The 27,198-nt window shown below is 51.7% G+C and overlaps 1 protein-coding gene across 3 annotated transcripts in view; it reads left to right on the top strand.

The window, feature by feature from the left end:
• Window positions 1-27,198, top strand: part of EEFSEC (eukaryotic elongation factor, selenocysteine-tRNA specific) — a 297,801-nt gene that overhangs the window by 257,123 nt on the left and 13,480 nt on the right. The window contains exon 7 of one of the 3 annotated variants that reach the window (XM_088797868.1): window positions 10,079-10,140. The exons of the other annotated variants lie outside the window; for them this stretch is intronic. Coding sequence (XP_088653994.1) covers window positions 10,079-10,098 — 20 coding nt within the window. The 3' untranslated portion in view covers window positions 10,099-10,140. The remainder of the gene's footprint in view (window positions 1-10,078; window positions 10,141-27,198) is intronic. 3 annotated transcript variants of the gene reach the window in all.

The raw sequence follows: 27,198 nt of genomic DNA, 5'->3' as shown, positions 1-27,198 counted from the left end.
CCAGTGAGACTATAGTGGTATGACTCCTCTACCTATGGCTCCGTGGGTGTTCCTTTTTGGCCTCGCCATATCCTGTGTTCTTGTGTGGGGAGCAGGAGCTGAGACCCCGCAGGCCGCCCTGCACGACATCCAACATTCTGGGAGGATTGCTGACTCCTGTCCAAAGGCTGTCTCCCCGTTCCTAGACTGGTCACCAGGTGTTGTAGGCAGGTAAATGGGAAAGAATAAAGGAAAGCAGGCCTCAGGGCTAATAGTTGAGAAGTCGTCTCCTGGGGTCTTCTGAGGCCTCAGGTCTGCCTCACTGTTATTTTAAATCTTATTGTCCTTAGCTGTCTACTAGGGAGTTGTGAAAAACTGCTAGGGTCCAGGCACCTGACCATTAAAGAAGCTGCTCTTTTCAGGTTTTCAAGTTAGGGTGTTTGTTAATTAACGAGGTATGGGTAGCCTTGAAAAAGGGAACAAACAGAGTTCTTCAGTTAATCAGTGAGGGGAGAAACAAAGAGGAAACAGCTGAATATTAGGATGGATCAAACTGCAAACTAGCTAAGTTAATTACATTATTGATCTACCAAATTTCACCCTTACAAGAGGAGAGCTCTGAGGCAGAAAAAATCAACACCTGTCAGGGAAAGCTGGGCCCAGGGACCCAGCAGGTGATGGGGCTACAGACTGGCTGGGGCTACCATGTGGGGCCCGGTGAGCCAAGGAAACACATTTGTATCTATCTTAAGTGCAGAGAAGAGCTGCTGCAGGGCCTGTGGTAAGCAGCTATACAAAAATGCCCTGATCTACCTGCTGTGTGCTGGTGCCTGGAAGTGCAGGCCCCTCCATACAGGGCCTAGGTCAGGCCACCCCATCCCAGTGGGCAACCACCGCTCAGCTTCATGTGGGTATTATGGGGCTGCAGCATAGCCACACTGTGATCAGATCTCCAGTTTTTCAAGAGAGACTGGGAAACTGGATTTTTACATGAAATTTTCCAGTTCATGAATGTGGGCCACTGTGCCTGGCCTGCCTTTGCCAGGTCCTTGAAGTGCAGCCTCCTCCTCCTGCTGCAGCCCTCTTCCCATTTCCCTGAAGGGCACACTGAGGCTCAGAGGAGCAGTGTGGGGACAGAGTCCCAGAGAGCAGTTTCCAGGCTCTCGGCCTCACGTGGAAAGGTGCTGTTTTGGGTAGTAGATGGCCGTCAGCTGTGGCTAATTCTAATTGGTTGTCAGCTGTAACCAGTGAGCCATTGGCCACTAATATAACTGCTGTGGCTACGCTAGCAGGAAAAATGGGGGCTAGCAAGAAGATGGTGGCTGAGCTAGCAAGTGCAGATTGCAGAGAGGCGGATTGCAGCTAGCAAGGGGAATCGGTCGGTTGGCAGAGAGAAGTGGACAGCAGGTCGCACGTCGTGTGAATCCAGCCTCCAGTGAGACTCTAGTGATATGACTCCCCTACCTATGGCTCCATGGGTGTTCCTTTTTGGCCTCACCATGTCCTGCGTTCTTATGTGGGGAGCGGGAGCTGAGACCCCCGCCTGACGTCCCTCATGACAAGCAGGATGACTGGTCCCATGGACCCCTGAGACCCCAGATGGAAGTGGGCCTTTCTCATGGACACCATTCAGCTGAGAGGCTTCTGGAAAACCCAACACAGAGAATTGAAACTCATCTTGGTGCCAAAGGGAGGAGTCACAGGAGCCCTGAGGTATTGTGGGTGTGGCCATGTTCCCATAAACAGGCCTGGGAAGAGAGCCATTAGGCTCTGCGTTCCCTCTGGGGTTTGAAATGAAACTGGTCTTCTTTCCCTTTAAAATGTGTTCTCTGCATCCACTCACCCACCCAGTCACAACTGTAGGCTCTGGAGAGGATTCTTGGGTAACCTGTCCTTGGAATTTCACCAGAGTTCCTAGCCAATTGCCTCAAGAATAGCCCCTGCCAGGAGTAAATTGACTTTTACTGAAAGATGTTGGCAGGGCTACGGTTGTGCCTGCTTGGCGCTCTCTGCCCACTCTGGGATGTTGGAAGCAGGGGACTTTCAAGGAACAAGAGCTTCAGAGTCAGGCAGACCTGAGGTAGAATTTTAACCTTTCTGAGCCTCGCTTTCTTCATCTGTAAGATGAGTTATTTTGAGAGTTTTTCCTCTCAGCTTTTTAAGTAACTTCAAACATACAGAAAAGTTAAAAGAATAGTTTATTGAACACTCATTCCCTTAGATTTCACATTTGTTAATATCTTGTCACATTTGCCTTCTGTGTGTGCGATATGCTGAACCACTGAAATGTTAGCTGTGGAACTCAGTTACACCTGCACATTTCACCACGTGCCCCCAAGGACTAGGGTGTTCTCCTCTGTGACCACCATGTTCTTACCCATATGATTATCTCTTGAGAAATTTAACTTCAGCATGATATTATCTAAGATAATATTTCCTGATTTCCCCAATTGTCCCAATAATGTCTACATACATACATATATATATATATATATATATATATATATATATATATACATATATATATGTATATATATATATATATATCCCCGCTTCTTCCCCCTCCCCCACTCCAGTTCAAGCCACTGTTTCTCAGTTGTGTAGGACACAGCTCCCTGGCCCATGCTGGTATTATGAGTCTTGTGCTCCCCACCGCCCCATGCTGAGGCAGTCGGTCGGCCGCTCATAGCAGCTCTCTCTGGCTGCCGGCCGCTCACACTGGCCACTGGGCTGCTCCTGGCAGCACAGCAGCCCACTGAGGCTCACGCTGACGTCCAGCTGCTCACAGCAACCCAGCTTCAGGGAGAGCCATTGTTCACAATCTTAGCTGTAAAGGGTGTAGCTCTCTGGCCCATGTGGGAATCAAACCGGCGACCTTGGCGTTAGGAACACGGCGCTCCAACCACCTGAGCCACTGGGCCAGCCCCCAGTAATGTCTTTTAAAAGTTGTTTTCCTGATGGAGGATTCAGCGAAGAACCACACCCTGCATTTGGTTGTCATGTCTCGTAGTTTCATAATGCTGACACTTTTGGATTCTAAGTCAGTTGTTTTCCAGACATGCTCTTGGGATCTATGTCTATTTCTTCATGACTAGCTTCCATTGTGCATATGTAGAAGGAACCCCACAGAGGCAATCTCATGTCCCTCTTAGTGCATCACTTAGTACATGCAATGTCTGTTTGTCCATTGTGGGTTCTGTAGGTTTGATCACTGATTAAGGTGCTTGTTAGGAGAGTCAGTGAGATGAAAACATCCCATGGCCCAGAGATAGCTGATATGAAGAGTGCAAGGCCCATCACTCAGCAGCTGTGCCCATGCATGTGGCGTCTGTGGCGTCTCCATGCATGGAGGAAGGCGTTGGGAGGTCTCTTTGGAAGTCTTAGATTAAGGCCCTGGTCTGGCAGCAATGAGGCAGAGCTGGCTCTATGGGACTCGATTCAGGGGTGTCCACCTACTCCCTGAAGACCCATGGGTCTAAGCCAGGACCTGTGGAGGAAGGAGCTGCTACTTCCCAAAGTCTTTAGAGTCCTCTCTCTCCCCCTTTGTCTGTCTGTCTGTCTCCCTGCCCCTCATCCCCTTGCTCTAATCAGACCTGAACACACCCAGAATTGATTTCTGCCCCTCCTCATGGGGGCACAGCTTGTCAGAGATGGCTACAGAACGTAATAAGCTCTCTGGTAGGCTTACGGGCCATGGGGACGGCAGGGTGGAGCAACCAGTCCCTTCCAGAGGGGAGTAGGACACAGTAAGACTTGAGCTGGCCTTGAAGGTTAGGGGGTTTCCCCAGGTAGAGAAAGGGAGTAAAGGCATTCAGGGCAGGGGGAACAGAGTATGCTAATACACAGAGGCTAGAAAGAGTGTGGCATATTCTTTGCTTATTACAATGTGTAAGACATTGTTCTAAATGTTACAACTCATTTAGTTTGATGTGTTTAAAATGGTGGTTTTTAAAACCATTTTTTAAAAAGCAATGGAATTTTTTTCCTAAACAAAGTCTTACATGGAATCAAAGTCTTACAGTTGAGCCTCTCAGGATCCTCCCACTGTTCACCTTCAATTCCAGAACTCAGGCCTGAAGCCTGAGGCTCTGAATCGCACACTTGGCATCTGGCCTTTGTCAGGCAGGTCAAGGTTCTTCCGCCTCGGCATGACTGACATTTGTTGCTGGGTCATTACCTGTGCACTGCAGGATGGTTGACAGCGTGCCTAGCCTCTGTTCACCAAGTACCAGTAACACACACCCCTCTGCCCGCCTCTCCCATTGTGATAACAGAAAACTTCTCTGGACATTTTCCTGAAGGGCAAAATGGCCCCAGTTGAGAACCAGCAATCTAAGTAGAGGGTGGAAGCTGTGATAGGTGATATGCAGGGAGGGGCACAGTCGTAAAGCTCTCCCTGGCAGCTGAGAGGAGGGGGCAAGACTAAAAGCCTCAAAGCTGGGGCAGCGGACCTGTGGAAAGCAGGCCAGGGATGCGGAGTAGGCTGTGGTGACAGAGTGCCTGTTGGGTGCAGAATAAGGAGGGGTGAGGAGGGGGCGTCTCAAATAGCTCCCACCTCAGGCCTCCTCTGAGTGTCCTGTGGCCAGCAGGGCGTCTCCCAGGGAGGCCTCAGGTCACAGCCCACGCAGCATGGGTGGTACACAGTGCTGTGCCTACTTCATCTCTGAGGCCTCATCTTCTGGGATGTTCTCTGGGCACTGCAGTGATCGGAGGCCCCTGAGATCTGGACCCAGTAGCCTTAAGAGGTAGGAGAGGCTTTTTCCAGCCTAACATATGCCAGGAAACACAGTACTTTTACCTGGATTCTTACAAGTTGAGTGAAACTTCTTTGGGAAATATTTCTCTTTGTTTAGAAATCTCTAAAACTTTCCAATTTTTTTACCACTTTGTGTTTTCAGGGAAAATATGTGTTTTTCATATGATTTATGCTACCTAAATAAAGTCATCAGAGTAAAATGAGTATTTGTATTAACGTTTCAGGCAGTGGTAAATGAAACTTTTGTAACTGGCTAAGTACTCTCTCTCCAGAAAGCCTCGATGTAGCAGCCATCCACTAGTCTTAAATACTTGAAAGAAAGTCCCAGACACCAGAAGCCGTCCCCACATCCTCGCACAGAATGATGTTGGCTTGGGCAGTTCTACTGGCTCTTGTGTCTTAATACCTGGTGCCCTGGACAGATGGTCATGTGCCCCGAAACCTCGAGGCCTTCAAAGACACGTGCAAGGAACAAGAACCTCTCATGCATCAGTTCTCCCACATTTTGAATTCACCTCATTAACAGAAACATTTCACACGTGTTCAGAGAGCGTTGGTAGTTATAGTTATTAACAAGGCGGTGTGGCTGGCCAAGGAAAATCTCTTTGCAGACAAATGCCAGAGCACAGGAGAGCTGAGACAGGAGGGCTCAGTCAGGCACAGACTGATTCAGCCCCTGCTGCTGGCCGGTATTCATCCTTGTTCTGTGCCAGACTCTGTCCTCAGTGCCCCCCATAAATTACATTATGTAGTTCTCACAACAGCCCTCTAAGCTGGTGACTATCTGGATGTTAAATCACTCGCCCAGGTCTTACCTTCTGACTCCAGCAGCCCTCATGAGCGACTGCAGTTGAGATAAAACAAGTCACCCATGCAGGCGCCTAGAATTGTGCCTGGTGAGGTCAGTGCTCACCCGGGGTGTGCTGCTGCTGCTGCTCTGCGTTCTGCTCCATCCAGCCTCTGAGCGTCCCCTGGGCTCCTTCCCATGAACAGTGTACCTGCAGAGAAGAAGGAGGGGCAGTGATAACAACAGTAACACTGGTCACTGTACCAACAGGAGCCATCCCAAGGCTGAGGATTTCATAACCAATGCTTCACATGGTCTCCACTGTACGGATGTATCAGTGAGGCCCTGCACAGGTCACATAGCTGGGCAGTGGAGTAGGATCTCGGTTTGGATACCACTTTGTCTGACTACAAAGCCCCAGTGGAGTGTAGAATCCCGGGAGATGTGGAGCCAGGCAGGCCAGGGCAGTGGAGAGAACCTGGTACTCTAACGTGTGTGCTCTGGTCTCACCTTGCTCTTGCCCTCATCGAGAGCTTTCTTACCAGGCCACAGGCCCAGCTGAGTTTAGGTAGCACTTGGTGAGCTTCGGGTGGCCATCGTCTTGCTCAGGCAGCTCCTGTCCCCGGGGAATAACCAGTTGCCTGCATGAGGCCCTGTCCTGGGCTGAGTGTGCCACTGCTGCCTGCTAGTGAGTTGGGGACCATGGTTTATAGTCCGGGGTCCTCTAGCCTGGTGTTTGTTTACTCGGGGCTCAACAGTCAAGGTCACTGCCTGCACCAGGCCTTTTGTCTGATTTCTGGCCATTCATTCAGCCGCCCATCCACAGGGTAGATCACTTCTGGACGGGGGTAACCAAAAAGATCCAGTGTTGTGTATCTTAATCCTCTTCTTACTCATTATAAAAGTTTCATGATTACAATAAAGAGAAAGCTTAAAAACCTGAGAAAAAAATGTCACCCACAAACTCCTCATTCCAGTGACACCCCAGTGGACTGTTGGTTACATCTCCTACCGGGACTTTTTCAGGTGTCACTTGGTATGCTCAGAAAGAGCTCAGGGTCAGGAGTGTGAGTTTAAATCTGCCTCTCTGGGCTTCAGTCTCATCTGTAGAAGGAGAGGGCCAATGCTCGCTCTTCATAGGTTGTTGAGAGAACAGCTTGAAGCCATGTGTGAAGTGCCTTGCCCAGAATTTGACGCAGAGAAGACATTTAGTCAGTGACAACGTTGTTTATGTGAGTTTTTAAGATGTGGCACGGTGCACACCCAGTTCATGCTGGGTCTTCCCTTACCATCACCTGACTCACAAAGTCATCTTTGAACTTATGCACGCCTTTCTCATGCATCAGGCTTTGAATTTAAACCATTCAGTTGTAGATACTTCCTCCTTTTACCAAAGATTCCTCTAGTTTCATCAGTAGATGGGGGGGAGGCACTCAGGGAGATCCCACCCCAGTTCCAGGCAGCAGTAAGGGCTCAATAAATACATACTGAATAAGGCATGACCAAAGTTGGCCAAGACCATGTGAGTTTCTTCAGTGTTTGTGACTCGGTGAGCAGAGTTAGACATTAAAAAACAAAAGTATGAAAAACAGTTATATAGTAATCTATGTGCCATGTACTATTCTGTAGTTTGCATTATAATAATGTCATTTAATTTTCACCACAAACTTGACAGAAGATGCGATCATAATTACAGTTATTGCAATTGCCATTTTACAGTTGAGGAAACAAGCACAGAGAGGTGAAGGAACATGCCCAAAGTCACACAGCTGTTGAGCCCCAGCACTGAGATCAGAACCCAGGCTTTCTGGCTACAGAGTCCTCACCCTTACTCCTCTGCTCCCCGTCTCTGACAGTTTACCCTCTTGTCCATCAGCTCTGCATGGCCTGAGCTCAGGACCCAACACAAATTCCAGAAGTTCCAATTTCATCTTGACCCCACTGATGGGTGGGTAGAGGTATACCCTGAACCTCAGTTTTCCTGTATGAAAAATGGGAACATTCCTTGCTTTCAGGGTTGAGGTGGATAAGTAAGAAAATGTATGTAAAGTACTTGGATCCTTGTAAATGTTCGCTAAATGTTTCTTTCCCTTCCTATGTACGGGGGCTGCAGCCTGTTACTTGGGAATGAAGCATAGAGTAAGACCTGAAGTTTATGTCTGTGTGTCTCTGGGGACTGGTAAATGTCCTGACTCACAGTTGACCTTTGCCAGTACCTGACTATTGGGTAAGCACGTATTCTGCTGGCCTTGATAGCCCCTGCTTTACTAGCCCCTGGCCTACCATCCCCCTCACTGCAGGCACAGACCCATTTGTCATGGAGGCTGCGATGACCGTCCCCTCTTGTCTGGAGAGGAGTCCAGGCTCATTAGCATGGTATTCAGCTCCTTCCTACTCAGCCTCCCACCCTCCCGCTCTGCCTCTCCTGCCCTCTGTTCCTCTGGCCCGCATGCCACCCTCCAGCCCTACATAGGGCCACAGTGTCTGTCCTTCATTCTGCCACTTGTGCTGGATCCTCTGCGCTCTGCTTATATGCCACCTCCAATTCTCTGACCCCACGTGCCTCCTGCAGGACCAGGTGCGAGAACACGCCTCTCTGATGCTCCAGACCATGAACGCTGCACTAAGCCAAGTAGGACTGAATAATGGACTATTGAAGCCTTAACTCAGTTGACTCATGTTCCTAAAAAAGTCCAGCGGTGGTGCTATATTCAGGCATCGCTTAGCTGTTAGATCCCAGGGCTTTAGCCAGTGTCCTCCAGGCTCAGCCCTGCCCTCCTGTGGCTGCCCCCAGCCAGGCTCTCTCGGGAATGGTCTTCCCAGCTGCAAGGCTAGTAGAGAGAGTAGTCCCACCAAAGTAGCCCATCTCCAAAACAGCACGGTGGTGGGGGCATACACAGGCCAGCCTGGGTCATGACTGCTCCTGGCCCTGAAGGTGGACCACGCTTTAACCTCTATTCATCAAGGGAAGCCAGGGGCCATTGCAAGAAGTAGCAGAAGTGATAGGAGTTTTTGCTGCTAGCAGGCATGCCCAGTGATTGTGGCAGGCTCTTCTCACTGCCCGAGTGGCCTTCCCTTCACCCCTGACTTCCATTCAGCCTCAAGACATTGGGAGATGCCCTCTTAGCATCCTGGGCTGGCCTCTTTTCCTGAAACCTTTGGACTGCTGTGGGATTGAGGAATGGACTATTGAAGACTTAACTCAGTTGACACATGTACATGTCTCCCTGGGCGCCTCCCCTGACAGGTGAGCTTCTGTAGGTTGAAGGCCCCGGCTGTCTCCCTATATCTCCAGGGCCCCTCACAGGAAGCCTGATGTACACATGGCAGGCTAGGAACGACCCCTGTTCCTTCAGCTATTACAAAACTTCCCTTTCCCCAATCACAGTGACTGGTCTGATGGCAAGGATAAAGTTGTTGGTTTTCATTAGCCCAGACCCACTGATATGTGAGGTCAAAAGCAGTAAGTATATCAGAATTTGCCAGGGGTCTGACCAAGTCTCAGAAGTCTCAGCAGCACAGGCAATAGTTGTGATTCTTGGGAAACAGGAAAGAATTCCCCTCAGAATGTATGACAGGAACAGGTTATTGTTCTGTGCCCAGGGGTTTAGTGGGACTCTCACCCTGCAGGCTAATAATTATTCACTGTCACTTGTGGAAAGAAGGCCTCTTCCTGTGCCAGCAGGGACACTCTCCCACTCGGGTCAGCAACTGACACAGGCATCTGCTTCCAAGTGAGATGTAGTACATGGTTTGGAAAAAATCACAATCCTTCTTTATAACCTAAAAGTAACAGTAATCTCATTCAATGAAATTTGCATGTTAAAGAAAAAAGAAGGAAAAAAAGTCTCCCATCATTAATATTTTCAATTTATTTCTTCTGTTTTTTCTCTGCAAAGCCTTCTTTTTATGTAGTCGAGATGTTATGGTGTGTACAATTTTGTGTCTCATTCTTTTCAGTTACTGTAATTATGCAAGCTTTTCCTCTCCTTTCTGTTTTACGCTGTAGTCTTTGGGGTTCAATAAGGGGCAGTGTTAAGCCCCCACCCCACTAGTTACCAGGTCTATAACCTTGGGTGAGTGACTAGACCCCTCCAGGCCTTAGTTCCTCATCTGTAGGATGGGGGTAAGGTCGTGCCCTGCGTGGGGGCGTGAGATCTATATGTGCACTGAGATGTAAAAGCACCTACGTGCTAGCACAGCCCACGCCACACAGCGGACACATACTAACCCTTAACTGCGTCAAGTCTCCCAAGGCTGTACCACAGGTTACGTAGGCATCTGTTGCATATTTAGGTGTTTACAAGTTCTCTCTATTGTAACTAACATTGCTGGGAACATTTTTTTGTATAAATCTCTATCTAAATATAAGTATCACGTCATTTCATACTCCCATCAGCACTTTCTGACGGCATCTATTTTTCTGTTATATCACCAGCAGGGGCTGCGCCCTCTGTTATTATCCTGGCTAAGTCGCTACATGAAAAATGACATCTTCATGTTTTTATTTGCATTTCTTTGATAACAAATGACGTCATCCATTTTGCCATATCCAGGTTTCTTTAAAGAGACTTAGAAGAAGCAGGTATATGGAGAAGAGGATAGAGTTCACAGCCTGGTATGTTTACGGATGCCTGTCAGAATTCACCATCTCGGGCTCCCACCCTGGGATCTGAGTACCTCTTGGATTCTGACCTTCAGATCCTCGTGGTGTAAACTCTGTCTCCCCAAACCCTGTGCAAGCAGGTGGCACTGCTACCAAGACAGCCTTTATTCATCTCAGCCTCCTCAGCTCTGGTCCAAAGACATCGACACTCTCTTTTCCACCCAGTGCACCAGGCCCCGTGCTGAATCCTGAACCCTGAGCCCAGACTCAGGCCCTAGCATTGGCTGCTCAGTCCCCAGGTGGGACGGCTGTGTCACAAGTAGGCAGCTCCATCACCCACCTCTGGCCAGCGCTGTGGAAGAGGTCCATGTGAGATACTGTGGGAAGAACCCGAGGACTGCGGGGCTTCTCAGAGCCTGAAAGGACAAGCCACCCTTTGCTAGACTCAGGGACCCCTGTGAGCCCTCTGAGTACAGGGACCATGCTGGCTCTGTGCACCCCTGCATCCTGAGGGCCTGGCAGTGTTCAAGGCAGGCAAGCTGGCACACCTAACCACCTGGGAGGCACAGAGTGAGGCAAGAGGACTTGGTGTAAGGCAGGGGAAGTGGACTAAGCAGGACTCACTTCCACACACTGGGGAGCCACTGAGTGTGTTTGGGCAGAGGATGCCAGGATCCGCAGTGTGTTTGAGGAGGATGATGGTGCTGGTGGTCCAGGGTAGCTGGGGAACTGCCTGTGGGAGCCCCTGAGAATTCACAGTGAGCATACAAAACCAGGTGCAAAGGCAGGAGGCTCAGGCAACCCCCTCACTTTCGCCTGAACCCCAGACTGCTGCTGGCCCTACTCCAACAACTGACTTCTTCAACAAGCTGCCTGTCCCTGGACCAAAGCCAGCTTTGTCAGGGCAACTGTGGACAGCCCCCAGTGACCCCAAGTTGAGGGTAAACTCCCCAAGCAGTCCTGGGCATTCCACTGAGTTCTGTCCATACAACAGTCCAGCCGGCCAAGGAGACTCTGGAAAACAGAGTTAGGAGAAAAGAGAGGTGAGGGGTGAAAGTTGAGGTTTCAGAAAATCCCAGTAAAAATGAAAACAAACCATCTGTCTTTCTCACTGGCATCTTACCCCGACAGTGGCCTTTGTGGATCTTGCCCTGTGGGGAAGACAGCTCTGAAACCTTATACAGCAGCCAGCTAGCTGCTGCCAACCCCCACCCCAAAAGGCTGCCCGGGTTTTCTGGGACGGACCACCCCTGACAAGGCAAGCCTTTCCTGGAAGCCATCCTGACAGAGGAGGACCGTTCACCAAGACCAGAGAGCACTTTGGGGTGTCTTTTTTTGCCCCAAACAAATGACCAATCCCCTCCCCCTCTGGCCTTTGAAGCGTTTCAAAGCAATTGTAAAAATTATATGAACCCCATCGAAGAACTGTAACAACAATGTTTATACCCAGTGTTTGAAACAAAGACATGATATTATAAATAGTTGTAGATGATGAAGATAGGCAAGAAAAAAATAACATCATTAAAAGACTTTTACAAGACGGACCGTTCACAAAGATGGATGGAGTAACACAATACATTAAAAATATCAGCAATTAACATAAACACAACGCAGTGGACAGAAACCATCTGCCAGCCAGCCTCACCCTGGGCATGGTCCCATGTCATCCACACGGGGCACTGCCAGGGGCTTTTCACTCTGACCACAGTGAGAATGGGGCCGCCAGGAAGAAGCCGTCTGGGCCTCTGGGCCCTGGCAGTCAATGTAGAAACGTGGCGTGCGACCTTTTTAGAAGGAAGTCTATGAACAAAAGGGAAACTGAGGACTAAGGAAGTATCTTGTTTGGGGTCACAGCTTCCTCCAGGAACTTTTCCCTGACCCTAGGTGAGGTCGAGCCCTATCAACTATTTCCATGGCACCCACTGCTTCTCTGCCACAGCATTGTTTCCCCGGGTGTCCTGTGAGTGAGTCCGGGCTTCTTGAGCTTCTCAGGCCAGTGTGTATAAGGAGCAAGGGGGATAACTGGCATCATGTCATAGCAGGCGCTGAAGGCCTGGCCTCACTAGTTGGGTTCTCAGTCACAGAAATTTCAGGTGCCAGTCTCATGAAAGCCCAGCCAGCTCTCGTGACAGCTGTCTGAGACTGGCGTCATTATCCACAGTGGGCAGATGAAGCAGCCAAGGCCCCAAGCATTCACGTGCCAGGCAGACTGCCCGGAGCACAGCTGGTAACCTGCATTTTATGTCCCCGGCACCTCTTTCTCCTTCTAATCAGTACTTGATTTTGTAAAAAAGAAAAATAAAATTTGTTTTTAACTGTGCAAAACTTTGGCCATACAGAACAGAATATACAGCCCTGACACCAGCAAGGTCAAACAAATATGAATGTTCTGTCGCAAGCTTCAGATCTCCCACACCTTCTCTCTCTTCTCTCTGTCTTTTTTAAGAAATAGAAAGTATAAAAAGAAAGCTACCCCCCACACTCACATATACACACACACCGCTACCCTGATTCTGTGGAGGTAACATCCACTCCCCTAAGTTGGGGGCCTTGTGCCCAATCCTGTCTTTGTGTTCTCTCTACATAAGGTTGCATCCCTAGCAGTATTGATGGTTTATGTGTGTGTTAAGTTTTTATATATGTGGTCTCGCACTGAACCAAGTGTTTTTCGAACACTTGCTGTTTTCGTTTTAGAACTTGCTGTCCCAGCCAACAGTTCTGGGTGACTCATCTGACTATTGTGTGTTATCCCATAGTCTGCATGCACCAGTTTGTGCACCTGTTACCTGCCTGAGGACAGGTGGTGGTTTCCACTTTCTCCTCTGCAGAGCACAGCGCATTTCTCTAGGTAGGCACAGGGAGCATGGTTGGCTGGCCCTAGAATGTGAGTGTCTGCAGGCAGAACAAGGACCAGCCAGATGGTGGTACCCATTTACACATCAGCCAGCCTCTCCTCTGCCCTCATCCCACCAACTCCTGCCTTACCCCACTTACCATTTCTTGCCAATTGAGGGATGCTGTCGTCAGATTTTCAGAGCAGCTTTACCCCTCAAAGCTTGTCCTCAGCCTGGTTTCTTGGAGACCCAGGATTGGCCCTAAATATCCAGTGTTTGCAAGAATCTTTCCAGCCTTCACAGTAGAGTGGAGCTAGGGGTTCTCATTGACTCTTGCCAAGAATGAAGGGAAACTTGGGCATTTAATCAGAAATTGGGCTCCTTGTCTGCTCTGTCTAGATTTCTGCTAGAGGCCACTTCCTATGCGTAAGTTCGAGTCAGAGAGCTATCAGTTCGAATGGACTCTTCCTGAGTAACTCCCCCCCCACCCCCGCCACTGTGGTTATTTCGTAGATCTAAGCCTGTCACATTACCTTCCAGAAGGGGAGTATGAAGACAAGTGAGCTGGGACCTAGAAGCACCTGGCAAGTGCCTATTGTGTAGTTGGTCCTCCTGAGCGCTCCTCCTTGTTGTTAGAAAAGGGAATGCTGGTTGCTGGAAACTGGCCTCTGGGGCTGGGCCGCCCCAGGCAGTGAAGGATTTGATCTCTGAGGCAAGGGTGAGCTTCTGGCAAGGCATGGCTGAGTTATAGTGGCCTGAGCAATGTCAGCCTTGGCCTGTAGAAACCAGCCCCGGACCAGTGGGGACCTTAGAGAAGCCATCCACACCTCCAGACTCTGGAGCCTGGTGCTTGCTCATTCACGTGTCGTTCATCTTCCCTGTGCTACACCCTTGCCTCAGGCTGGGGACTCGATGGCATCAAAAATCGCTTAGTCCCTGCCTTCCCAGGGCTCCACAAAAGGGGTAGTCAGTCCCACAATAGCGCATGCTTCTGGCCAGATAGATACCACAGAGGAAGAGGTCTGTGCAAAGTCCTGAGGTAGGAAAGGTGCTGAACAGAAGTGCAAGAAGGTCCTGTGGCCGGGCCCAGGCGTGGGGGTGAATGGTGGGAGAGGTCGGCAGGGCTAACTCATACCTGAGCCTGGTGTTGGACTTGATCCACATCCGCAGGGCAGGAGAAGCCACCAGAGACAGACAGGCCTGAGCACGGGTCTCTGTGAGACTGCTTCCTGGGTGCCCTTAGACAAGACCCTCAAGTCTCAGTTTCTTCCTTTCTAAAATGGGGATCCCAACACTTTCCTGGGTTGTTACAAAGAGTGAGACCCCTGACACTCTGGCCTCCCAGTAGGCCCTCTGGACCGCTAGAGGAGAGGAATCCAATGCCTCAAATCAGAAAGCCCCCTTCAAACTCGTGGACCTTGAGGTGCTCTCCTGGGACAGTGGGGTGCCAGCTGGTCCTCTGCAAACACAGTGATAACAGGATAACCTGGGGCCTTGTGCCTGCCAAGGGCAGACACGGTAGCCAAGAGCCAGAACACATGGCAGAGGAGGAGGCAGTGCGCCCAGAGCTGCCAAGACACTGGCAGTCTTGGCTGGGCTGTAGGGTTCAGGTCCCTGCAGATTTGTATAGGCTCAGAGAGAGACACTACTGCCTCCCCTCCTCTCCCAGCAGCCCCGTGCCCACCTGAGAGAACGTGGTACCAGCAAGAACTTGAGTGGGCTGCAGGTGTGTCTCAGTCTGATGTGTCCACATGTGTGAGTATATGTGTGCCGATGAGTGCGTATCTGTGCCAGTGAGAGTGTGTGTCTGTGTCCATGAGTGTGTGTCTGTGCCAGTGAGCATGTGTGTGTGTGTCCATGAGTGTGTATCTGTGCCAGTGAGCGTGTGTGTCTGTGTCCATGAGTGTGTGTCTGTGCCAGTGAGTGTGTGTGTCTGTGTCCATGAGTGCGTGTCTGTGCCAGTGAGCGTGTTTCTGTGTCCATGAGTGCGTGTCTGTGCCAGTGCGGGTGTGTGTTTGTGTGTATAGTTTTATTCACAGGAGGGAGGTGAGTGAGAGGCCAGCTTCCTGACAGGGCAGTTACAAAACATTCATAAAACTTTTATTGGACTTGCCACCCTTCCAGATAAATATTTTTCGATTTTTATGGCCTTGTTTTAGGGGTCCGGGCTTAATCATGGCTTTGTAGCTGCCTTTTAAAAAAATGAATATTGTTTTGGCAAAAGGAGCCCCCTTTCCTTCACCCTTGCCAAAAGCAGGCTGCACTCTGAGCTCATAAATTCCTGCCATTCTCAACTCTTGCCCTTTCTCCCTCCATATCCTTGCAACTAGGATGAACCTGAGAAGAAAAGAGGGAGAGAAGAAAAGATACCACTTGCCCGTCTCCCTCCTGTTTCCCCACTGTGTACCCCAGCCTTGTGCTGGAGGCACATTGGATCCAGCTCCCAACTGCCCACAAAGGAAGCTGACAGAGGGTCCAGATTGGGGCTCCACCTGCTGCCTCCCTTAGAGGCAGGACACCCTGGCTGGAGATGAGGTTTGCACAGCTGTGCCCCCACAACCTCCTCCCCCAGCCTTACCAGCCTCCTTCCTGCCCTGTAGAGGTTCTGAGTGAAGCCCCCTCTTGTGCTCCCCACTCAGATATTTGCTGTCGGCTCCTTCATGTCTTCACGGTCTCAGACCAACCTCATTGACCGTTCCATCCAAAATAGCATCCCCCTGCCCCAGGCTCTGTGCCATCCCTCTCTGTCACTCTGTTGTACTTCCTTTGTAGCACTTAGCACTCCTTCATTTATTTATTGGTTGTAAGTCTACCCCCCTTACAAACTTAACCCATGCATACACTGCTGTATCCCCCACACTTGGAACAGGGCCTGGTGCATTATAAGTACTAAGTAGATATGTGTAGGACGTGCTGAATGAATGATACATGGTAGATACACCTGGATGGTCATGATGGGGCGTAATAATAAAAATGGTTACTATTGTTCAGACCTTGCTTTGTATTGGACACTGTTCTAAGTGGTTTTTATTATATTAATTCACTGAGGCCTTACAAACACTCTGTAAAGTAAGTTCTATTGTCCACATTTTTTGGATGAGGAGACTGAGGCAGAGTCAGATGTCTTATATGAAGCCACACTGCTGACTGGAGCCTGAGCCAGCGTTTGGATGCTGGCGGTCTGGGAGCTCAGCCCGAGCTTTTGGCTATTACACTTGATTCCCCAGGGAGAACAACAGGGAGACAGTGTGTGCCCTTTCAGGCTGCTGCAGCCTGAACTGAACCCTGCCCAACAAACATCAGCCAGCACTTGGCAGGCGCCCACCCCTCCTGGCCTTTTGCCAGACCTTGGGCCAGAGGCACTAAGGCTCTAGGGCTGGGGGGAGGGGCTCAGGTTCAGATGCTTATACTGCCAGATCGCCAACTCAGGTGCCTTCAGGGGATGGGCAGGGGCCCCAAAACAGAGGAGTCAGTCTCAGGTGAAAGAAGCAGTGCATGGCAGTGAGAGAGTAGCTGGTGGCTTCAGGCACAGCACAGTTCGTGAAGGGGCAGCGACAGCCTGTTATCCCACCCACTGCTGCAGGGTGGGAATGTGAGGATAAGTTTTTTAAGACAAATGGGAAATTCAGAATTGCATGGCTAATGTCCTGAATTTAAAGGCAAGTGAGTCACTCAGACATTTCAGAAATGCTAGGAGGCTGGTGTCTGCTCCCAGACTAGCATTTTTCTTCTTTTATCTCTGATGAGAGAGGTGGGTCCATAGAAAGCGAGCCAGGCACCTCTGTCTGTGGGCACAGGGAGAAGCAGCAGCTGGGTCTAGCTACAGAGGAGACCACAGAGGAGGTGGCACTGAGCTCAGTCTTGGAGAGTGGTGGAAATGGCTTGGGGGAGGGTGTTCCAGGCAGGAGGAGCCTCAGCTCTGCTCAGGAGAGAGGGCATTCCTGCAGCCCAGAGCGGTTGGATTGCAGGGGACCTGGGACACCTTGATGATCGAAGGTTAGGGTTCGATCCTGAAGAGGTTAGGGTTCTCTTTGGCGGATGGCGGATCCATGAAGAGTCTTCAGTAGGAGCCATGGGGACCCCCAGAAGATCTCGTGGACCTCTTTGTGAGTCAAAGGTTAGAGGTGATTGGGGGTCCAGGCTCCAGGGGCAGAGAGAGAGAAGCAGACCAGACCAGACACAGTGAGCGAGTGGACGTTCAGCACCCAGCCCAGCCCAGGTGAGTTCGCTCACTCATAGCAACCCTGTGGAGGGTATTATCCCCTCCCCATCTCCCCTCAGCGTGCACATGCATGCACACGTACACCAGTTCCTGGGGAAGGAGTGGAGGGTGTAGGACGTGAGGCAGTTTTATGGCCCCCCCACCCTGTGAATGCAACCCAGGCTGCAGAAGGGGCCGTGTGGAGCCGAGCTTTCCTTCCGCTTCCGGCTCCAGTGGTGTTCCAGCCCCTGCTGGACCACTGGGGATTCTCTTACTCCTTCTCCCATGGTCTGGTGAGGGTGGTGTTGCCATCCAGTTTCACAGAAGAAACAACTGAAGTCAGAGTGGTGTAGGCCCTCACAGTAGCAGCAACAGCGAGGCAGGGTCCCAGGCCTCCCTGGGGTTTTGTGTGAATGTGGAAAGGAGCAGTACTGGTCGCCCTCCTACCACTGTGCCTTCTCCAAACCCCGCAGTGCTCAGAAATCAGAGAAACGGCACCAGGTGGCAGAGGCACAGGTCCCAAGCACCTCTGCTCCAGCCCAGTTCCCTCTTCCTCTGGCATCTTCCTGGGTCACCCCAAGGTGTGGTAGGCTTGTCTGTGTTCTTCCAGGCTCTCCAGAGAGCAACCAGGATCCACCAATCAGTGGCCTCTGTAGCTCAGAAATAAGACAGCGCTATAGTTTGTAGAGTGGGCCCAGCAGACTTAGGGTGCCACCGGGTGCAGGCAGGCAGCATAAGTGAGTGGCCCTACCAGATACTACTCGGGGAGCACTGAGCACAGTGCCTGGGGACCACGCCCTTTCTGAGGGGGTGGCCCATGCTCACCTCAGGCCACATGTTGCCCTGGGAATGCAGGGCCACATTTTTAAATGTTGGCAACTGATCTACTATTTTTAAAGCACCTCCAGGGGCCAAACCTGACGCACAGACAGCCAGATTATGACTGCAGCTATAGAGTTTACAGGGCATCCTCCCACAGAATTCAGTGAGCCCTGCCACACGTCAGTCCCCACTACAATAGTGACACTACCATTTACTATGTGCCTTGCACACACTGGCTGTTTCACAGGCACCGCCTCGTTTAGTCTGAGTCCCTTTCCCCCAAAGTCATTGACCAAGCAGGAGAGCCTCATGCAGGGCCACAGCTGGGCTCTGAGGCCGGCCGTGGTCCCAGCATCCCCACCTCCCAACAGGAGGGCTGGTCTGAGAACCCACTAGGGAAGGAATGTCCGGAAGGCAACTCAGAAGGAATGCTATTCAGATCCTCCTGGGGCATCTGAGAGGATTCGAGGTAGTACACAAAAAAGTAGTCTACAGTCAATGTTCCTAGTTACATGTCTGTTTTTAATGCACACTTTCTGGGTGAAAAGGGATCCTTCCTGAATGTCAGCTTATGTTAGCATATAATGTTTTCTAATTTAACTGAATTGATTTAAAGAAATATTTAGTAAGTAATAGTAAGTTTTTAGTAAATTTCAGTGGGTATGGCAAAAACAGTAATACCAGAAAGAGATTTGGGAAATTCTGGTGGGTCATCCTAGAGTTTTGATGGGTGAAGAAGGACTCACATGGCCTTTAGAGGGCAGGTGGAATTTACATCAGGGAGAGAAGGGATGATGTATGAGTCAGATTTCCAGTTCTCATGAAAAGCAGGAAGCTGCGTCCGTTCTGGGCATATCCCCACTAATGAGTGAGCTGTCAGTCACTGCCCTTCAGTTCTCTGCAGCACCCCCAGCCCACTTCTCTTACCCCAGCCATGTGGGCAGCTGCATTTGGGACCTAGTGTCAGCTGAGACAGGCAGGAGGGGCTGTGCAATGACAGGTGACACCACAACTGATTTAATGAGGGAAGTGAGCTTTCTGGGAGGCTGTGGGCAACGAGGCCTGGCAGGCAGACCCAGGCGAGGCTGTGAGGGGCCCTGGGCCCCCTGTGGGGCTTCCTCCAAGCGCTGGTACCAACACTCCCTGGCGGCTGGGGCCTGCGCTTCCCCAGTGCTCAATCTGGAGCAGGCCCGGCCCAGAGCTCCGCACACACCGTGTTGAGGAACTATCACAGGGCCCAGGTGCTGGAAGCAGGCGCTGAAGGGCCGCAGGCGGCTCAGCCGCCCTCCTGGGTGCCCTTTGTCCTCCAACACTGGACCTTGCCGCGGGGCCACGGGCTCTGGGGTTTGGTTCAGGATTTGGTTTACTTAGGAGAGAGGCAGCAGCTCTGACCCCTCTGCCCCCACATACGCATGACTTTTCCTTGGATAAAAATGTTCATATGTCCTGGCAGTTCTCACTGCTCTGGCTATTTTTTAAGGGAAAAAAGTAAATCTCCTCTTCAAAGTGAAATGAAGGTGGTATGTGGCAAGACATGTGACCATGTCTCTCTCAGCCGAGGAAACCAAATGCCAGCCTGGAACTTGAGATGGTCACTGGTTTCTCCTCATTTCACCTCCAGAATGAGAGAGGAGGGCAGTCCTAACTCAGTTCTGCTTGATGTCAGACCCGGACCATGGTCCAGGCCAGATAAGGCCCTGCCAACACCCTTGAAACCCTCCCTGTCTGCTGAGTGGTGCTGAGGGGACAGCCCTTGCTTGGCACTCCCATTCCACTTACCCTTTCCTGCCCACATGGCATATACCATTTTCATTCTGCATATGTGGCTGTGGCGGCTCTGAGAGTCAGGAAGCCAGCCTGAGGCCCCCAGCCAGTGAAAAGCAGCTCAGGGTCCATCCATGCACTGGGCCCACTGTCCACTTCTCTGGCAGTCCCCACTTCTGCTTGTGGAGCTCATCCACTCAACACAGAGGTCTCCCTGAAAGAAGTGGTCTCGGCTGGCCTTTTCTCATTACAGGGCTGGGAGAGGCACTGAGGTAGCCATCTGGACATGGGTGAGGTCACGAGCAGAGCCCAGGAGGCTTAAGTGGGTGCGTGAGGTCAGGGCTGGGTGCGGTGGGAAGGAGGCAGATTTGGGAGCAGGAGGCTCTGGATCAATACAACACATATGGACAGAGGCCCACCTAGACTGTTTTCCTCAGGACCTGGGCTCCCCCAAAACTGCACAGAGGTCATTTGAATTCAAGTGGAAGCTCCCACATTCTTGTTTCGTTGTTATGCCCAGCACTAGAAACAGCCAGCCCAGGGGGCTACTTGGGGGCATAAGCAAGGCCCTGGGCCTTTGTCAACAGCAGAATTCCTCTACACTTTGCCTTCTCATGCCCACACTCCTGGGCCCTCTGGAGCACCCCAAGACCTTGGTGGGGCCCAGCACTCAGCCTCTGCACTTGGTCCAGCAGCTTGGCCCAGCCCAGTCCAACCCACTAGGCAGGTTAGCGTCTCAGGCAGCTTTTTGTCAGGACCCTGCTAGGCCTCGAGGCCACCATCTTTCCTATCTCCTGCTGCCAGTGCTTGGGCCTGGCCTCCCAGGGGCTCAGCCACAGTGCACCCCCCCATCCACTGGGTTGGTCATTGGACGGCCTGGCGTGGGGCGGGGGGTGATGAGTCAGGTAGCCTTTGATGATGATAGCCAGAGACGGTTCTGAACGATCGGCTCACTTCAGGGGTATGGACTCCAAGAAGGGATCTGGGAGAGGACATTGTTGACCCTTCTTTTCATAGCTTTCTCCTCTGACTTTCTAGAATGCATTTGTTCTCTTGTTCATTCAGAATCTACTGAAGCCCACGCTGTCCCCTGAGTGTGTTTTTGTGGCTCACAGCCTCCAGACCTGAGCAGAGCGCCACACCTCCACACCCTCCGCCACCTCCCTAGGCTCCTCAGTCTCCCTCCCCTACTACACTGGCTTTAATTCCCTTCCTCAGAAGCTTCACCTTCTTCCCCTCCGAGGGCCTTTGCACGGGCCATTCTTTCTGCCCACGCACCATCCCCTTTTCTTTTCCATGGCTTTCTCATAAACCTCCTTCAGGTCTTGGCTTTAAACATAACCCAGAGACCTTCCTTGGTCTTCCTGTCTCAATAAGAAGCTCACCTGTTTTCTTGCTCATAGCACCTGCCTTTTCAGTGCATGTGAAAGATACTCTGTCCAGTGGTAAGATCTTGGGTTCTCAAACCCAAATGGGTTAGGATTCCAGCTCCACCATTTACTTAGCTGTGTGTTCTTGAGCAAATGACTTCACCTCTCTGAGCCTCAGTTTCTTCATTTCTAAGTTGGGGAAAATAATAAAAGTTATTCGTAGTAGGTTGTTATGGCAAATGGGTTAATATAAGAGCACATTTAGAAGAGAACATGTACTTGTTAGCTTCTGATGACATTGGCTGCTTGTCTGTTCTCCCAGTGATTCCTGGGTGCATCTGCTGTAAGTTCCATGAGGATAGAGATTGAATCAACACACTCAGTAAACTTTTTGTTGAGTAAGTTCATGTGCCAAACACTGCTTGGGCCTGGGACAAGGAAATGAGTCACTTACAATCCCACCCCTCAAGGAACTCAACAGCACAATGAGGAAGCTCTGCAAGGACAAGTAGGCAAAGGAAGACTTAGAAAGGACGGTGGATCTTTCCAGAAGGTGTCTGCAGGAGCAGTCTCACAGTGTCTGGAGAAGCCAGAGGTGTGGCTTGGGTACCAGCAGTGTGGCTGAAGCTAGGAGTATGCCCACTGTGACTGGGGGGGGGGGGGGGGGCGGGCTGGCAGGCTCAGCCCAGTACCTGGAGCTGATCCACAGGTAGGAGGCACAAGAAGGCTTGTTTGGCCCTGGTGTGTGCAGTGGATTGTGGGGAGGAGAGCCAGTGAGGAGCAGCAGCATGGACCTAGGACAGAGACACAGAGGGCCTACTAAGGCCTGTCCTGCCTCCAGCTCTTTCTGCCCACAGCTCTACATTTCCATCAAGTGCTCATTTTCAATCAGCCATTACTTTGGCTCTGGAGTCTTTTCAAGAAACACACAGAAACACAACCTCAGAAACACAACCTAAGGAAGGAAATCCTTTTTTCTGAGCTCCATTTTTCTTCGCAGTTTCCAACCACAGTTTTTTTTGTATCCAGTCCAATCACCGTCCTGTGGGAGAGCCACAGAAAGGTCCAGGCCTCCACCACAGTTGTTCATGCACCTGCCTACACGCCTTGGCTCATCGATCATGTGTTTGTATATGGTGTGGCCAGTGTGTCTAACAGAGTGGGACCAGCCCTGTCATGTCTAGGTACCTGAGCCCTGAGCTGGTGCTCTGTGAAGCCCAGTCTAGGAGATATCAAGTGGAGGGGTTGGGACTATCTAGTCTGCTTTTCTGATTAAAGCAGAGGGTCTCCCAAGTCGTGGGGCTGCTGCACGAGCTTCAGCGCCTTCCCTAGTCCACCTGACTCCTCTCTCTATTCCTGGATTGGGCGCTGGAGGGACTTCCTGCATTCCTCCCTTCCTCATGGTATGTGGGGTCAGAACCCTCAGAAGGCCTGTCACACACAGTAGGACCATCTCAGGGCAGGGGGAACCTGAAGAGGAGGGTAATCAGCTTGAGCTGCCATTTAAAGGGCAAGTCAGCTGGGCAGAGAGACTGGGGAAGGCCTTCTGGACAGGGGGAGCCAGCCAGAGCTGGAGGCCAAGGCCACCCGTGTGTCCATTGACTGGAGTTGTGGGGAGAGACAGTCACTGGGGAGGAACTGCAAGCTGGGGTCTCCAGAGGAAGCATGGGGGCTTGGGCAATGAGGGGACTTAACACCACCCTGATGACTTAACACTTGCCCGAGGACCTCACCATCCAGGAGAGACGTGGAAACGAATCCTTCTCTACTCTGGTGGGTGCTTTGTGAAGGATGGACAAGCAGCATTCCCCATCTAGTTCTGCCCAGTAAGTACCTTCTCAGCCATCTGGAACACAAATATTCTGTTCACCAGAGTTGCCAGATGAGGAGCCAGAGAGCTCATGTGGCCACCCTGAGCCACACAGTGGTCAGTAGCAAAGCCATTCCCCTAGGGAAGGGCCCACCCAGGCACTTGGGAACTGACCCTACACTGCTGAATGGGGTTGGCTTCCTGGTCGCAGCAGGCCCAGCTCATAAACACAGTTCATTACAGGAAGATAGGGAGGGCTTTAGGTGTTCATTCGACATTGATCTCAGGAACCCGCCCTGACGAGCAGCGTGGTACGCTTGGCCTCAGGAGAGGGGAGGGTTGGATTAGCCCTGCGAGTCCCACTCCTGTTGACTATCTTATGTGGTCTGAGCTGAGCTCAGGCCTGAGCTGAGCTCGAGTATATGTGGGCTGTCACCTGGGGTGGACAGCTCTGGGCCCTGCTCTCTGAGCTGGCAGGCAGCCAGGGGCAGTGCACAGAGCACCTGAAGTTACAGCCACCGACCCAGGCACTAGTGACAGCCACCAACATGTGGAAAGGACACGCCGCATGCCATGTGCTGGGTCAACTCTTCACACACAGTGTCTCGTTGCTGCAATGAGCTCTGCCAGCTTCCTGAGTCCAGAGCCTCATGAGGACTCTGACCAGGAACTTCTCAGAACCACCACTTTTATAATCAGAGACACCAGAATGGAGAGAAGGCCAGGCATTTGTGGAGCTTTTCCTACACACCATGCTATGAAGCCTCGTATTGACTATGTATGAAAGAGATTGTGCCCATTTCCCAAATGAGAGAACAGGTGGACTGACTGTCTTCCCTGAGAGAGCACACAGCAAGGCTGTGTCGAGCCTAGGCCGTGTGGATCCAACCTCACCCTCTTTTCCACATTGGTGGGCAGGCTGCTGCTTAAACAGACAAAGCTGGTTGTTGAGTGGATAGGGTGGCTGAGTAGGTGGGCACAAGCAAGGTGCTGTCAGTTTGTCTTTTTGGTCCTAGAGGCAGGGAAACCAGGTACAGTAGGTGTACTGCCCTCACACAACTTCACTTTATAGTAGAAGGCACTGGCCCTGAATTGCTTTGTATCATCATAGTTACCCATGTCCTGTGAAAGTGTTTAGCCCATGAAAATGCTGTGAGGGCTTCCCTGCCTCCTCAGAGAACTCCGAATATAATTGACACTGTCTTAGCAAGTCAAGGTCATGACGAAGACAACAGTGTGGGGCTTAGAGGGGTTGTTCCATGTAGGGCCCTGAACTGAACTGCTGTCCAATAGACGAGCTGGGTGGACCCTTTTGCGTTCAAGTTTACAGGGGTGGGGAGGGCTGCAGGGTGGTGGGCAGGTGGCCTAGGACCTCAAGGTTGGCGGCGCCTGTAGGCGTCAGCCAGGGAAGCTATCCCAACCCAGGAGGCGTGCGGGCTCTTCCACCTCTTGGGAAGATGGAGGAAGCTGGTGCTATAAGGAGATCGCCACAACTCGGGGCTGGAGGTGATTTCATTTCTGGCCTTTTGGAAGCAGTGAGCACATGAGCAGCCACTGTCTGGCATCGTTTTCCCATTCATTCTTCCACTGGCTCATTTATTCATCAAACATTTATTCTGTAGAGGAGATGGCATTTGCACAGGCACAGTAGGAGGGATAAGTGTGAGATTGGGAAGGGACAGGGAGAAGGAGGGACAGGGCCGAAGAAGAACCTTGGGAGTGTGTGCATGTGTGGAAAACCACAGCTGGGCCAGGGCTGAGGTAAGGGCAGCAGCCTCTATGTACCCCTGAGTGGTTTTGACTTTCCCCCTTGGTCCAGATCGGGAGAGGCAGGATTGGAGTGGTGGTGCGGTCTTCCTTGTCACTCATCTCAGATGCAGAGAGGCCTCTGGGACCTTTGACTCCTTTGTCTCTGTGTTTTGAGAGATACAGTGGTTAGAGCTTTGACTGCCAGAGAAGAAAGAGCTGCATGTGGAGAACTTCTGTAAAATTAAGAAACCTAACCAGAACATGAGTTCACTTGGGCTCAGCACCTGAAAGACAAGACCCTGCTGGCTGGCCTTTGGAAAGGCAGCAACTAGAGCAGGCTGAAAGTCCAGCTGCACCCTCCACTCATCCTCAACCTCTGCCCCACACTCATGCCCACTGCAGCCTCCTCTGCCACCTGCGCTCCCCTTAGCAGCCAGGGGGCCCGCCAACTGATGCCAAACCCACCCCTCCGCTAAATCTCCCACACCCTGTGCCACACAGGCATGCACACACACATTCATGGGCACAGGTGTGCTCTTCACTGGGGTTCTCCATACCTTTCTAAGCCTCTGTTCAGATGCCATCTTAGCAGCAGGGCCTTCCCTAGCCGCTGTCTGCGAAAAAGCAAAGCTCCTTGTGCATTGACGTGGACACTCTAACTTTGCTGGATGGCCTGTCCAGCACTGGGATGGGAATTCTGCCAGGCAGGCTCTGTGGCCCCGCCACCCAGTGCAGTGCTGGACAAAAAGTAGGCACTCAGTAGCATCAAGCGAATGAACAGACTGCACGGCCTTGGGCTAGTGGTGGAAATCTTGATCTCTGAAGACAGTGGCTGCTCGTGTGCTCACTGCTTCCAAAAGGCCAGAAATGAAATCACCTCCAGCCCCGAGTTGTGGCGATCTCCTTATAGCACCAGCTTCCTCCATCTTCCCAAGAGGTAGAAGAGCCCGCACGCCTCCTGGGTTGGGATAGCTTCCCCGGCTGACACCTACAGGTGCCGCCAACCTTGAGGTCCTAGGCCACCTGCCCACCACCCTGCAGTCCTCCCCCACCCCCGTGCCCTGACCAGCGTAGTCATGGGCTTCGTACAGAGCTAGGCAGGGTGACGGAGGCTCTCCCAGTGTGCAGGCCCTGCTGTTCATCAGTCACTGCCCCTACACCACACTGATGCTACACCTGTGTCCACCTCACAGGTCTTTGGAGGGCAATGGAGGTGACACACTTGGCACACATGATGAGCCTGGGGCCTGCCCCAGGCTCGCTCTCTGCAGAGCTCTGTGTGCCCCAGTCTGGCTTGGGGGATGCCATGATCAGAGAAGGGGATGGTGGGTGCAGCCCCTGTCCCCGGGGTTCTGCCAGCATTTGCTGTCTCCTGCCCAATCCCCCCCCCCCCCAAGGTTTCTCTTGGCCTGTCAGGGTCTTCTGAGGATAGAGCCTTCTCCTGAACCCAGCCTTGGTCTCCCCCAGCCCTGCTCTGACACCCATAAAGGACCACGCATGTGCAAATGCTCTTCTGTGTGCATGGGGCAGTGTGTGTCAGCTCATTCAGTACCAGTAACACAGGCCTCTACAAACTTAATTTCGAAAAACAGAGGACAAAGGCATTGTTTCCAGGGCTGAGGAAAGCAGGGAGCTGGGAGCTCCTGACCCTGTGACCTTCTCATGGCTGGCTGTGGTGCAGAGCCAGGCCCAGGAAATGGACCATGATGACAGCCATTCCTTGGTGCATAGGCTGCGATTCCCAGCGTACCCCCATGTGTTCATACAGGGACAGAGGTACCACAGACAGCTCAGTACTGTTCTTGGTGCATTTTCCACCCTGGGCCAGTACCTCCTCTGTCCCATGGAGCCCAGGCTCCTGAGGATGGAGGGATGCCAGGTTGGAAATACTCCAAGCTAAGGCCTCCGCACTCCCCCAGACTCTAGGGCAGCCTCCCCAGATGGAAAATAGCCTCACCAAGCTACAATGAAGGATCTGAGCCCTGTGGCCACAAAAAGATTAAATCCTACCTAGCACAGAGCCACAGACAGTGTTTTGGAAGAAGGAGGACATGCGCCACCGAGCAAGGGTCCACGCCAGCCCTTAAGCAGCTCATGGAACAGCGCTGAGCCAGGGGAGGGCACTCCATCCCCATCGTACCTGCAGAGAGCCCCAGGGCTGGTGGCAGTAGACAATAAGTCAAGAGGTCATTTCAATGCAAAGTGCAGGGGGGAAAGGACCAGGACGTGAGGAGGAGACAGTGATGCCACTTGTCTCCTACCTGTGCCAGATCCCATGCTGGGCGTTGAGGATTCACATGGGCATGAGGCTGAGGTGGAGGAAGACAGCCCAGGGCCTGTGCCCAACAGACATGCAGCAGAAGGCTGTCAAACGGATCCTGTATGTGTGCAGTAACAGTACAGCCAGTATTGGAGGGCATGCTGGGTGTTGATGGGGTGAGGGTGCCCGCATGCCAGGTAGGTGGGTCAGCCACACATCCATGCAAATTTCCCTGGCCCCAAGCCTGGGCTCTTCCTCTG

The sequence above is a fragment of the Rhinolophus sinicus genome, chromosome 4 (genome assembly GCF_057876585.1).
Source record: "Rhinolophus sinicus isolate RSI-liver-muscle chromosome 4, RSI-T2T, whole genome shotgun sequence".
Taxonomy (NCBI): domain Eukaryota; kingdom Metazoa; phylum Chordata; class Mammalia; order Chiroptera; family Rhinolophidae; genus Rhinolophus; species Rhinolophus sinicus.
This window is presented reverse-complemented; position numbering and strand designations above follow the sequence as displayed.